Genomic DNA, 15,119 nt, shown 5'->3' on the forward strand with positions numbered 1-15,119 from the left:
CGTCGGCGGGCCGAGACACTACTTTGGCTAGTGTACATAGCGAAAACACTGGTTAATCCTCTGTTTTACCGATTTGTGTTGCCATGCGCAGAATAGTTGTGTTTTCTTTCTCACTACTATAGAAGCGCGAGAGACACGAGACGAGCGCTGAAATTTTAACCATTTGAAGCTGAAAGTGAATGAAGGACAAATGTGGAATATTTTCTCCGGATGTCGAATATTTCCAGTTTGCAGGTCAGAGATGTTATATTTATCATGTAAGAATTTATGTTGTTTTGTTGCCTAACATTGTTCGTAACGTACAGAGAATTAAATTAGTTTTGATCAGCCTCTATTCAGTCTGTATATATGACTATTGTGTATGATTTCTGTTATCTTTGTTAGATTCCTGTTTAATTTATATATTAATTAAATAATTTAACATGTGACTTGTTTAATCCTTATAAAATCTGGAGTCACATAAAAATTAACAACATCATTCTCAGTCCTTTAATCAATGGTTGATTTCTGTCGTTTTATGTTCGATTTCTGATTAGTTTAGATATAATTGAATAATATAATATGTGCTGTGTTTCATCCTTATTATATCCTGGGTTACATAAAAATGATCAACCTACAGTTGTTTTATGTGCTACTAATATGTAACCATCAAAATGCTCTATAAATGAACTACATTTAAGGCACCATATGTGTTTTCTGTTAAAGTAATCCAGTGTAAATTCAGTAACTTATCTTTGATTTTTCCAGATCTGGTCCTGTGGGCGTCAGTATCACACAGTGATCACAGTTCACACCTGCAGTGAAGCCCCTCCCACAACAATTCACCAATAAATACTGGGAATATTCCCATCATCCTACAAGAGAAGGACAAACTCCAGGAGTAGCAGCTGAAATCTGTGTGACTGTTAAAGATGGAGTTTATTAAAGAGGAGATTGAAGACATGAGTGATCCAGAACCATCCAGAATAAAACATGAAGATACTGAGCAACAAATAGGTTGGTGTCTATTCTTGATTCTTCATTGTTGACTGCTTTAGTAGCTCTGAATTATGGATGACAAATGATAGAGAAATGCATACAAGTCACACCTTGATCATAACCCAGATTTAATCGCATTAACAAGTAAATGACAGAACCGAACTTTGCACATTAATGATACTTTATACAGACAGGTGCCTTGTTTTCTGCTTGCTAAGTGTTTTTAATTCTCACATTTAAACTCATTGAACTGATTGTAACTTAATAATACATTTATTTTAGACCAGCTGGAAGTGAAGGAGCAAAGACAGAAACTAAATGATGTAAAGAAACACTGCGACTTCAAAACTCAAGGAAGAAAAGCCAAAAAGCTGCACTCCTGCTCTCAGTGTGGAAAGAGTTTCCAAAAGAAAGGAAACCTTAAGACACACATGAGAATTCACACTGGAGAGAAACCGTATCCATGCACTCAGTGTGAGAAGAGTTTCAAAGATGCATCAGGTCTCAGTCATCATCGGCGCCGTCACTCTGTCGAAAAACCATTTAACTGTGATCAGTGTGGGAAAGGTTTTAATTCGTCATCAAATCTAAAAACACACCTGATAGTTCATTCAGACGAGAAGCCTCATGTGTGTTCTGTCTGTGGAAAGAGTTTTTCAAGACTGGATCATTTAAAACTGCACCAGAAAACACATGATGAAGTGAGAGATCATGTGTGTTGTGACTGTGGGAAAAGCTTTATTACATCTACTTGTCTGAAACTGCACCAAAGAATTCATACTGGAGAAAAACCTTACAAGTGCTCATATTGTGACAAGAGTTTCACTCAGTCTGCATCTCTGAAATCACATGAGCGAGTTCATACTGGAGAGAAGCCGTACTACTGTACTGAGTGTGAGAAGAGTTTCAAATATACAGCAGGTCTAAGGGTTCATCTGCTCGTTCACTCTGGAGACAACCCATTTAACTGTGATCAGTGTGGTAAAGGTTTTATTTCATCATGTGATCTAAACCGACACCTGATAGTTCATTCAGACGAGAAGCCTTATGCGTGTTCTCTCTGTGGAAAGAGTTTTCCACGGCTGAACAGTTTTAAACGGCACCAGAAAACACACAATGAAGTGAAAGATCATATGTGTTGTGACTGTGGGATGAGCTTTACTAGAACTGAAAATCTGAAACGGCACCAAAGAATTCATACTGGAGAAAAACCTTACAAGTGCTCATATTGTGACAAGAGTTTTGCTCAGCCTGAAACCCTGAAACAACACGAGCAAGTTCATACTGGAGAGAAGCCGTACTACTGTACTAAGTGTGAGAAGAGTTTTACACGTTTATCAATCCTTGTCAGGCATATTAAAAAATGTTTGAAGTGATCAACATTCGTTTTAATGTCAAATACATTAAAGGATAATTCCGGTATTTAACACTTTGAGTCTATTTTTTTAGTTTGTTTTGGATGAACAAGAGTGGTGGACAAAGAAATTTTGACAACTGTCTCGACTTTTTGACTCTTAGAATCGTTCATCCAAAACAAACTAGAAAATAGACTCAAAGTGTTAAATACCGTGATCTAGATTATTTGTGTTAATGTGGTGAAAAGCTTGGTTAACTAGAAAGACTTAAAGGGATAGTTCACCCAAAAATGAAAATTATTTCATTATTAAATCACGTCATTATTTCTCACCCTCCTGTCGTTCCAAACCTGTAAGACTTTCGTTCATCTTCAAAACACAAACAAAGATCTTTTTGATGAAATCTGAGAGCCTAATTTCAATCTGTTCATCAAATAAAGTGACCGTGTCTCTTTTGAAAATGTTTGACTAAACCGCTGGATTCATATGGATTCGTTTTACGATCTTTATAGCAAGTTCACACTACAGGATTTTAAAACGTCGGGCTGAACTGTGCAGTTCACACTACATGACTTGCTCTCTGTGAAATCAGGAGTGTTCAAGTTGTTGAGCTGTTCACACCACACGACACGACACAACGTGATTGATCCGCAACAGGAGGTAACTCGCTACACGAGTTGACAACAACTCTGTCACCCAACGATTCTATCTTGTCTACAAACCACATTTTGTCACGAAAAATCACGCGATAAAACGAACCGGAAATGACGCAATACAGCACGCGCGCCACTACCCAGCGAAGAAGAACACAAGTACACAACACGCGAGTCTTTGTTTGAATATGGACGTCAGACAGAAATTAGTGCTGCAAACTGTTTGCGCGATGATTTGCTCTGAAAAAACCCCTGCGTATTTTCCATAGACAGTATATAAATGGTATTTTCCCAGTGACCTCAACCCATGCCTTGCTCTGATTGGCTGTAGCTCATGACATCACATGTGGTTGAGTCGTGCGACAGCTCCAGATATCTAGCATGCTAGATATTTTTCTGGGCTCGGCGACGCATCTGCGAGGCGTCTGCGAGCGTCTTTGATGCGTTGTTGGCTCTTTCATACTAACAGATTGGCGAGCGTTCATCGGCCGCTAATCCCCCGCGATTTGCACGCGATAACAACCCGACCTGTCGGCGAGCTCAACGATTTGCAAATCGGGCTTAAATCGGACTTTAAATCCTGTAGTGTGAACTAGGCTTAAATGAACTTTTTTGAAGCAGGAATGTGGTTGTTGCATAGCTGTTAATGGAGGGACAGAAAGCTCTCAGATTTCATTCAAGCCGGATAATAAAAGATGTGGGGCAGTGGTGATAAGTATCTGTATAAGTAAGCAATAATTGATGACAGTCCGTTGAATTATTAGAAAATAATGCACACTTGAGCTAATGTTACACCTCGGATGTGCATTATTTTCTAATAATCCAATGGACGAGTCAAATATTACGCTTATACTACGGTTACACCTTGTGATGGATTTTTTAAATTAATCATAACTAACATTTATTTTTCTTAATTTCTTTCATATGCTTTTAAATGTTTCCAAACTCTTTGGCGAAAACTCGTGACTTTGAGTGTGTGAGTGTATAATAACATGATGATCTACAGATGTCTAGTTCTAGACATAATAACAGATGTCTTCTAGTTTTCAAACCTTGTAATAAGTAATCACGAAAACAGAGTTTGCTTATGCCAGTGACGGAGGGAAAAAATAGAATTTTTATTTTCATTGATTTTAGTAGATTTAACAAATGAATGCCATATGTTCTTTGTATTTTGGGTTTCTTTTATGGTGTTGATACAGCTGGAGGGGGCGTGTGAGACACGGAGACAGAGGATGGCTGGGCACTTTTATGTTAATTAACACTGTTATGTTTGTCAGTTACTGGTGGGATTTTCAGTGGAATTGGTCTGAGATCCTCCGCCCGTGATTAAAGTATTTAAAGAACATTTGCTGAAGTCTGTCTGTTTCTTACTTAGTCAGGTTGTTTTCAGATTACACACACACACACACACACACACACTTATTTTTTTTTGCCATTTTGCCCCCCCCCCCCCCCCCCCCCAAACCCACACTTGTAAAAAAAAAAAAAGAGCTCAACATTAAACCACGAGAAAACACAAGATCAAGATACATTTGATTATTTTATGTATTCGTATATAACTCTTCAGTATGTGTTGATGTGCCTTAAGCAGTCATTCTGAACCAGTAATCATGGTTTTGAAAATTATGCAGCGATGGGATAATTTTTTTTTCATTCATTCATTTATTTATTTACTAGTTAAATTATGACTACGTTTTTCTGTAATTATTTGTCCCATTCTGATTTAAATAATTTAGCACTTTTTAAAACTTTTTTTAAATGCCATAAATTGTGTATGGCAGAGAGGATTATCATTTATTATGCATATGATTAATATTTATAAACAACAAATTAATAAATAACAATTAAAATCAATTGATCTGTCTAATAACGTCTACAAATATAATAATTACCGTTCTACTAAGCTCTGACAATGTACGGGATATTATATTAAAGGGTAACTAAACCCTAAAACAACTTTTTTTTAGTTAATGTTCTGTGAGACTGGGGCTTTATTAATGCTGTTCATTGATGAGTGCTGCCCTCTTCAGGTTGAAGGCTGGGTACTGCAGTTAAATTTTCCTATCGGAAGTTGTTTTCCCGCGTGACGTAAGCAGGCACCAGCTCACCAGCTCACCACGTCCTTGGCATAGGCCCAGCCCCTGGTATAAAAACACCTTGTTCCGTCAAAACCACTGTAGCGAGTCAGGAGTTGAAAACGATCAGGATAGCGTATATTACCATCTAGTTAGCATAATAATAATAATATTTATATTATTAGCATATTTATATAGTTATTTTGATTATTTTGTGTAGCCTATGTAGTTAATTAGCATAGTTGTTAATGTAGTATTGTTAGAAGCATAGTTAGTTAGTAGCATAGTATTGCATCAGTTGGGATAGCTTCAAGTTAACGTAGATTTTTAGCATTAGCTTTATCTGTATTTAGTACAGTGGTTAAGATGGGACGCAGGAGTAGTGTTGCTGGTTGCAACAGCACTGCTGGACTGCATAGCTTTCCAGTAGACTTGGAAATTAGGCGCCAGTGGTTGCATGTACTTGGCCTGGAAGACCGTGAGTTCCCGCCTAGAACTCGAGTGTGCAACCTGCATTTTACGCGGGATTGCTTCTCCAGCGCAATGGAGGTGGAAATGGGCTTCTCCACACAGCTCGCGCTGAAAAGCGACATAGTGCCAAACGCTGCTCCTCCTGCATGGACTCCACCACTGCAGCGGCGTCTTGATGTTAGTGAGCATATTTTTTTTATCACTATTTGTTCCTTCCTATTAGGCTAAACTCTCGGGTCGACAAACGCGCCGGCGTGTTTTGCTGGATTTTTTCACATGGCAGCAAAATAGACTTAAAATACTCCGTCATTTATGGTCATACAGACTTAAGAAATATGAAAAACATAAACTGTAAAATGTCTAGGGGTAAATCTACGTTAACTTGAAGCTATGCTAACCGATGCAATACTTTTTATGTGTCCACTTACAATCGAAACAAAACATTATGCTTTTGTAAAATAAAGAAAATAAACAGGGTATGCTTTCTGTCTCCATTAACTTTTTTTCTGGAGCACGTCTCTAAACTTAAACAAAACTCAGTGAATACTAGTCACACAGGCATAAGCAATATATCTTTATAAACATTTAAGTCTCTGCTATTAAATTATCTAATTCAAAACGAAAACAAATATTCTCTGTTTATGTAATCTTTATGAAAACATAGGCTGCGTTTACACTTGGCATTAACATGCGATCACCGTGATCCGATCAAGCAGATCGGATCATTAGGCAATCAGGACACCGTGCGTTTACATTTGTTCATATTAAGTAGCCTCTGTATCTGGATAACCGAATATTTATTTATAATAAATATTTAAATTAGGTTTGTAGCACGACACCAATAAGAGTAAAGATTATACAAATGAAGCAATGTCCCTTTCACTCACGCACTTTAGTTTCCTGTGCAATCTCCATCCTTAAATCAAATTACGTTTTTTAAATGAAGGAATATTTCCAGAGTTGATCATACAAAAATAACCATGGTTAACTCACATCATCGATCATCAGGGTTTAAGGTTATAGCATGCAATGACTATTAACAGAAATGGGAGATTAATAAACATGCTGAAACTATAAAAACATTCAACATTTAAAACATCATTTTAAAAAGTTTATTCCCATTATTCCTTTGGCAAAGAAGCGCACGCTCTTCATTAAGATCTCATGCCTCACAGCTGTGATTGTACAGGCGATCGCCTCGTTCAGATAATGTTGCACAATTAAAATGAAAAATGACACACACAGTGTCATGTAAGTCTAAATAAACTGTTTTAAATATTGACGTTTATTTTAAGGTTCAAATAAATTTTATTTATTGTCTAAACTGCGCCTGGCCATTATTTTCTGACAGCCGCGTGGGGAGACTGGGCGGGGATTTAAATGACGTCCACCTGTGAATGCAGACACGATGGCTGGATTGCGTTTACATTACACTGAGATCCGATCAGAAGCGCGTTTACACTCGTCTTTTCAATGTGTATGTGGACAACATCCAGATACAGGTCGCATGTTAATGCCAAGTGTAAACGCAGCCATAGAGATGTCAGTCTACCTGCTAATGTGAACATGCCTACAGAGAATGGGTCTCGGCCCGCCCTCGGTTCGTCGCCTCTATCTCCGCTCTGCCCACTTTTCCAGCATTTTTCAGATATATTGCCAGTGGGTGGAGTCAGGCTCTGACCAGGGGTTGAGTTACCCTTTAATAGATAATCCAAATTAAAAAAAAAAAAACAATAGGCCTATAACTTTAAAAGCACAGATTTCTCTGTCACAGCATATTGATTTAAGTCAGAAGTCCACCGCATGAGCAAATTAAACTGTGCAGTTCGCTTTACGTTCATCATTAGTTTCTGGACAGACACATTGATACCTTTTTCCCTTTCAGATCTATATCTGGAGAGATATACTGGAGGGAGGATGTGAGCTCCACATGTTTTTATAAAACCTCGCATTACGCCCGTTCATGTTGACATAAGACGCTAACATGAACTTGTCTTCTACTTCTTGTGAAATTGATTTCATTATAATTACTATTTGTATTATCCACACTGCAAAATCTTTATTTGTTTATTAAACTATGTGTGGGTCTATGTAAAATACGGGACAAATCGCGTCCCGTATTGATTTGATACGGGATGCCTTTACGGGACTGGTGGCAACCCTATTTGGCTGGAAGCTCGAGTTTAACTTTGTAACGTGTTAAATATAAATAATTTACTTACACAAACTCATCGCTTTGTTTCAGAAGGCCTATATTTACCCCCGGAGCCGTGTGGAGTTTGTTTATGATGGATAGATGCACTTTTATGGACTCTAAAACAGAAACATCCATTCACTGCCATTATAAAGCTTGGAAAAGCAAGGACATTTTTTTGATATAACTCTGATTGTATTCCTCTAATTTTCATTTTTGGGTGAACTATTCCTTTAAGTGTGTATGAATTACCTCAGTCCGTGTCTCTCTCAACAGTGTTCGGCAGCAGCATCTCTTCTAATAGCGAAAGTGTAAGTTTATCTGCTTCAAAAACAGCGCCGATATTACGCCGCATTCAGCCCAGAAAACAGCATTGTTTTTGATATTCGGGAATACATAATCAAAGCCCACCAATCAGGTTGTGAAAGTATTCCTATGCCTTTAGGTTTGGTATCTTTATGTTAATTATTTATTTATTTATTGGTTTGGACCAAACAACAATCCAAGCGAACCGAACTACAAGTGTGAAAACTATTTATTCAAGTAATTTCATTCATTTGAGCTGAAATTGCTAGCTAACCATTATCATTAGTTACCATTAGCTAACTCACACTCCAACTGAAAATAACGAAGCAATCGCCAATAGAAAGACCTATTTATCCTTTATTTTCTTAAAATCTCACCTTGATTTTACTTGTGCAGTTTTCCACCGTCAAACCTCCAACCAACAATCCTTTGATGGTCCGTCTTTTGGCCGGCAAGTTTCAGAGGGGTTTAGCCACTTTTTTTAGCTTGACAGGCTGATCTTAAAGGATGACCATCAGATGCAAAATTCACTTTTATATGGTGTGTTGCATATAAATGTGTAAATGCAGTTAGGGACATAACCACCAATAAAAAAAAAATCCATTCACTCCTTTTTTTTTATCCTCGAAAAGTCTCACTCTCAATAATCAAGCCGTTTGGATTTTCTAAACTCCGCCCACGACCGTCCCATATTAGCATATTTCCGGTATTAGCATATTTCTGGCCTCAGGCATTTGTACACTGTCTGACAAGACAGCACTTTACTTGTTTTGTGTCGACACACCCCATGTAAGAGAAGGGTGGGGTGAGCAGTTGCTCATTATCATTTAAAGAGACATGCACCGAAACGGGTCGCTGTGAACAGACCTGTTTTTGAGGAGGTAAAAAGGGTGTTGTTTTACAAAAGCATTGAGGAATTTTAACCAAAGTATGTTACAAACTTTACATGAAGACCCTAAAGAACTGTACCAACTTGTGTATTAAATGACCCCTTTAAGCTACTTCCAGCTTCAACCAGCCAACCAGCCAACCAGCCTTAGCTGGGTTTTTTTTTTTTTATTTTTTTTTTTTAGCTATATATCTAAATTAACCAGTTTCAAAGGTGCTGCATCCAAGACAGCTTGGTTAGCCAGTGCTGACTGTGCTGTACTTTTTCCAAATGGGGTCCAAATATGGTTTAATGTATTTGGGTATATTTGCTATGCCATGTGTCGGCCACCTTAGGTTCACATTCAGATTCGCCAGTGATTACGGTCCCCCATCTTTGCCCAAACTGGCACAGATACTCATGTTTTATGAGTACCACATTTGGTTACACCCAGATTAACTATTATCGATTGTGCCACATTTTTGCCATATGTGGCCCACATTTGTTTTCTGATTTACCACATTCATTTTTTTATCATATGGGCCACTAACAAATAACTTTAAATAATTTTTACACTGCTCTTTTACATAGAGGGACAGTTTAATATCACTAAAGTTCAGTATATAAGTCCATATAACACAATGCTCTTTTATGGTCTAGACGACTCCATTCTTGAGGTTATAATATTTGTCCTTTCAGGAAGCTTGACATCTTTGATTTTATGGAGCTCCAATTTTTATAAATCTATCTATCAGTAATCTATCCCCTTACTACATGTTTTCATAAAACTGTTGGCTGATAATAAATCACATTTAAGATTGAGGTCCAACTTAATTCACAAAGATCCGCTCACTTTAAAGTTTCTGGCCTCGCCACTGCTGTATATATCTATGCATTTATTTAAAAAAACACCCTATAATTAGGCAGCAATTACATAATAAGGGAGACATGTACCAACTGTAACTGTAATCGAGTAAATGTGAATATATTGTTAAATCCATATATTATATGTATTATCATTGTGCATTATTATTTATTATTATTATAGTAGTGGATTTGGTCAATAACAGTGCGGAGATGTGATTTACTGAATGCGGCCCCTTTAAGAAACATTACACCGCGCGCACTGAGCATGCGCAGGAGAGAAGCGCTAGAGCCTCTAGTTTTGTCTTCTTTCTCATCTCTCTCTCTCTTTTGTTGTTGTTTCCTTTGACGCTATTATGAATGTAAAAGTCGAACACGTTGTGATCCCCTGTAAGTGTGTGTAATATTAATGTTTTTGTTTATGCAATAAAAAAGAGAGAAGCGCGAGAGACACGAGACGAGCGCTGAAACTTTCACCATTTGAAGCTGAAAGTGACGCTGTGTTAACGATCGTGAATGAAGGACAAACGTGGAATATTTTCTTCGGATGTCGTATATTTCCAGTCTGCAGGTCAGATATATAATTTTTCTTTGTAAGAATTGATGTTTGTGTTGTCTAAATGTATATTGTGTACGTATTGTAACGTACAGATTATTAAATATAGTCATTATTTTGATCAGCCACTATTCAGTCTGTAGCTACATATTGTGTATGATTTCTGTTATCTTTGTTAGATTCCTGTTTAATTCATATATTAATTGAAGAATTTAACCTCTGACTTGTTTCATCCTTGTAAAATCTGGAGTCACATTAAAATTAACAACATCATTCTCAGTCCCTTAAAGGAGAACTCCGGTCAATTTTAACATTGAGCTCATTTTTTTAGTAAATTTGGAGTGCTGTCAATACAGAGAACAACGACAAAAATCGGTGTTACCTACACTGTGTTATCCTCTTTTTAAAATTTGCACCCTATTGATTTGAATGGGGCAAGTTTTAAACCTGCTTTTAGCCTCTTAACATCCTTAATGTGTCGTTACAAGTGCCCAGCCATGTTGAGTGATTCCTTCAGAGTGAACACGGTGAATCTGACTGCAGTAGATGTGAAAGATATTCATAAAAAATATGTTATTTCAGCCAGCGCAAATACCTGTATTTACATCCTGTTTTCGGTCGAAGTCCAAAGTAGTCGATTGTCGAGTTCACGCGCATAGGTTTAGTTACCTATGATCACGCGTGTGAACTCGATAATCGACTTCTTTGGACTAGGATGTAAATACAGGTATTTGCGCTGGCTGAAATAACATCATTTTAATGCAAATTTTAAAAAGAGGATAACACAGTGTAGGCAACACCGATTTTTGTCGTTGTTCTCTGTATTGATAGCACTCCAAATTTACAAAAAAAATGAGCTCAATGTTAAAATTGACCGGAGTTCCCCTTTAATCAATGGTTGATTTCTGTCATCTTATGTTATATTTCTGATTAGTTTAGATATTAATTGAATAATATAAGCGGAGCCCTGTTTCATAATTATTATATCCTGGGTTACATAAAAATTATCAACCTACAGTTATTTTATATGCTACTAATATGTAACCATCAAAATGCTCTATATTTGAACTAAAACGAAGACACCATTTGTGTTTTCTGTTAAAGTAATCCAGTATAAATTCAGTAACTTATCTTTGATTTTTCCAGATCTGGTCCTGTGGGCGTCAGTATCACACAGTGATCACAGTTCACACCTGCAGTGAAGCCCCTCCCACAACAATTCACCAATAAATACTGGGAATATTCCCATCATCCTACAAGAGAAGGACAAACTCCAGGAGTAGCAGCTGAAATCTGTGTGACTGTTAAAGATGGAGTTTATTAAAGAGGAGATTGAAGACATGAGTGATCCAGAACCACCCGGAATAAAACATGAAGATACTGAGGAACAAATAGGTTGGTGTCCATTCTTGATTCTTCATTGTTGACTGCTTTAGTAGCTCTGAAATATGGATGACAAATGATAGAGAATTGCATCTAAATGATCACAACCCAGTTTTAATCGCTTTAACAAGTAAATGACAGAACTGACCTTTCAAAGATACGTTATACAGACAGGTGTCTGGTTTTCTGCTTGCTTAGTGTTTTTAATTCTCACATGTAACCTCATTGAACTGATTGTAACTGATTAATATGTTTATTTTAGACCAGCTGGAAGTGAAGGAGCAAAGACAGAAACTAAATGACGTGAAGAAACACTGCGACTTCAAAACTCAAGGGACAAAAGCCAAAAAGCTGCACTCCTGCTCTCAGTGTGGAAAGAGTTTCCAGAATAAAGGAGACCTTAAGAGGCACATAAGAATTCACACTGGAGAGAAACCATATACATGCACTCAGTGTGGAAAGAGTTTTACTCAAGTATCAGGTCTCAGTGCTCATCTCCACATTCACTCTGGAGAAAAGCCATTTAACTGTGATCAGTGTGGGAAAGATTTTATTTCATCATCAGATCTAAACCGACACCTGATAGTTCATTCAGACGAGAAGCCTTATGTGTGTTCTCTCTGTGGAAAGAGTTATTCAAGACTGTACGGTTTTAAACTGCACCAGAAAACACATGATGAAGTGAGAGATCATGTGTGTTGTGACTGTGGAAAGAGCTTTACTATATCTAGTCGTCTGAAACTGCACCAAAGAATTCATACTGGAGAAAAACCTTACAAGTGCTCATCTTGTGACAAGAGTTTTACTCAGTCTGGACAACTGAAACAACATGAGCGACTTCATACTGGAGAGAAGCCGTACCAGTGTACCCAGTGTGAAAAGAGTTTCAAAGATGCATCAGGTCTCAGTTATCATCTGCACAGTCACTCTGGAGAAAAAACATTTAACTGTGATCAGTGTGGTAAAGGTTTTAACTCATCATCAGATCTAAACCGACACCTGATAGTTCATTCAGATGAGAAGCCTTATGTGTGTTCTCTCTGTGGAAAGAGTTTTTCACGACTGAACAGTTTTAAACTGCACCAGAAAACACATGATGAAGTGAGAGATCATGTGTGTTGTGACTGTGGAAAGAGCTTTACTACATCTAGTCGTCTGAAACTGCACCAAAGAATTCACACTGGAGAAAAACCTTACAAGTGCTCATATTGTGACAAGAGTTTCACTCAGTCTAGATCCCTGAAACTACATGAGCGAGTTCATACTGGAGAGAAGCCGTACCAGTGTACTCAGTGTGAGAAGAGTTTCAAAGATGCATCAGATCTCAGTGATCATCTGCGCATTCACTCTGGAGAAAAACCATTTAACTGTGATCAGTGTGGGAAAGATTTTAATTCATCATCAAGTCTAAACCGACACCTGAAAGTTCATTCAGATGAGAGGCCTTATGTGTGTTCTGTCTGTGGAAAGAGTTTTTCACGACTGGACGGTTGTAAACTGCACCAGAAAACACATGATGAAGTGAGAGATCATGTGTGTTGTGACTGTGGAAAGAGCTTTACTATTTCTAGTCGTCTGAAACTGCACCAAAGAATTCACACTGGAGAAAAACCTTACAAGTGCTCATATTGTGAAAAGAGTTTCACTCAGTCTGGACACCTGGCATCACATGAGCGAGTTCATACTGGAGAAAAGCCGTAATACTGTAGAGTTTTAAATGTTCATCAAGCTGTTGTATTACACATTTTTTAAATGTTTAATTTAGATTCCAATACAATAGTATATAAACTGAGAAAGTTTAGTAGATTGAATTTAGCATTTTAAGGTTATGCAGAGTTCCAGCAAGAGATTCCTGCCAGTCCTGTTCTCTCTATTGTAAGTTAAATGAGTCAGATTACTGAGACTCTCACTTCTTTGTCTCTAATGACCACAGATGCAAATTAGCTGTATAGCTAACTCTGGTACAGGGCTCAAACTGTGCATGGTCCCTGTCAAATAATAATAGCTCCTGGAGCCCCAGCCCCAGTCGTTGAATAGTTAGGCTGATTGAATTGGCATCAATACATTTGAATGACACTGTTATGCTGATGAGATCAATGAAATTGGCTGAGTCCTGTACTTCATTTACATGCCACTTCTGTAAACCCCTCGCCCTTGAAAGGTATACCATGTCAAGTTCCCTTAGTTCAGATGATTACAGTAAGACACTGTGAAGTCCTCAATAAAGAATAACTTCTGCTTGAAAGATATCCCAATGTCTCCCGGTCTCTGCTTCGAAGGAAAAGTTTCCAACTGTTTTGGTGCCGTGACCCGGATAGAGCTACTCACCTGAATCCAGATTGATACTTCAAGCTCAACAAGATCTGATTGCATCTGATGCATTCCAGACTGAAACTTTCTGTACAACCAAGGGTTGGTGAGTGCTACTCTATCCAAAAGAACCTTCAAAACCAGTACAAATGTGTTATCCTCTGCGCTGTCAGAGAAGAGTTAACAGACTGCTGTAGAGTTTGGTTAACAAAGTTATCCTCTAAAGTTTTCTTTTAGAGATGAAATTTATCAAGCCCTTTTTCTGAACTTGTGCCCTCAGACTGTTCTTTTTTTTAACCTTCCAAGACTTTCTGGCAGAGGCGGTGGGCTTGCGTCTGTTTTTAAAAGTAGTTTTTGTTGCCGATCTTTAAAGACAGAAATGTTTTCTAGTTTTGAAGTTCTCCTGTTTCTGCTAAACATGGATCAGTTAGCCATCACTGTGGTTTATCGCCCTCCAAAACCAAATAAGGATTTGTTTAATGAATTTGCAAACTTTTTAGGAGACATTGTTCTTCAGTATGATCGTATTTTGATTGCGGGGGATTTTAATATCCACATTTGTTTTGAGTCAAATTCCTTTGCCAAGGATTTCATTTTACTAATCTGATTGATTCTTTCGATTTTACTCAAGTGGTAAATGGTCCAACTCATAAACAGGGCCACACATTAGATCTTGTGTTGTTGCACGGTATTTCGATCTGTGAACTTGAAATGCTTGATTTTAGTTTTTCTGACCATATGCCTGTTACATTCACTTGCTCCTTCCCAAATGATTCTTACCTTCAGCCCTTCTTCTAGTGATGATTTTTCTGTTCTTTTCAATGAGGCTTGCCAAATATATGGTCTTGATTCCCTCTCAAATTTGCTTAATGTTGATGAACATCTTATGTTGTTCAATTCCATTAGTAATGGCATAATGATTTCTGTGGCTTCACTCTAGAGAAAAACAGTCAGGTCGAACAACCTGCACACCATGGCCAGGAGTCTCATTCTATGGGCTCAGCACAACCTGCGCTCGCTGAGGGTGGCGCACGTGCCAGGCATTCTGAACCAGAGTGCGGATATGCTATCCCGAGACAATGTTCCCCCAGGGTAATGGTCTC

General features: G+C 37.8%; 1 protein-coding gene across 2 annotated transcripts; it reads left to right on the top strand.

The window, feature by feature from the left end:
- LOC306997038 (uncharacterized protein) lies at positions 1 to 13,892 on the top strand. 2 transcript variants are annotated; one of them, XM_079610050.1, is made up of 3 exons: positions 1 to 234; positions 748 to 996; positions 11,969 to 13,892. In XM_079610050.1, exons 2-3 carry the CDS (start codon positions 912 to 914, stop codon positions 13,405 to 13,407), a joined length of 1,524 nt encoding a protein of 507 aa, XP_079466176.1. In that variant the 5' UTR covers positions 1 to 234; positions 748 to 911; the 3' UTR covers positions 13,408 to 13,892. The 2 variants fall into 2 exon arrangements, with proteins under 2 accessions (XP_079466176.1, XP_079466177.1); XM_079610051.1 differs by lacking the exons at positions 1 to 234; positions 748 to 996 and adding exons at positions 10,034 to 10,338; positions 11,470 to 11,718.
- The last annotated feature ends 1,227 nt before the right edge of the window (positions 13,893 to 15,119 follow it).

This window comes from Phoxinus phoxinus (genome assembly GCF_949152265.1).
Source record: "Phoxinus phoxinus genome assembly, chromosome: 4".
In the NCBI taxonomy this organism is placed as follows: Eukaryota; Metazoa; Chordata; class Actinopteri; order Cypriniformes; family Leuciscidae; genus Phoxinus; species Phoxinus phoxinus.

What these genes read in the sequence shown, in the direction of transcription:
- LOC306997038 (XM_079610050.1), top strand. Translation starts at nt 912, where the DNA reads ATGGAGTTTATTAAAGAGGAGATTGAAGACATGAGTGATCCAGAACCA. An exon ending in AGATACTGAGCAACAAATAG is followed by an intron (nt 997 to 11,968) that starts GTTGGTGTCTAT and finishes TGTTTATTTTAG; the next exon opens with ACCAGCTGGAAGTGAAGGAG.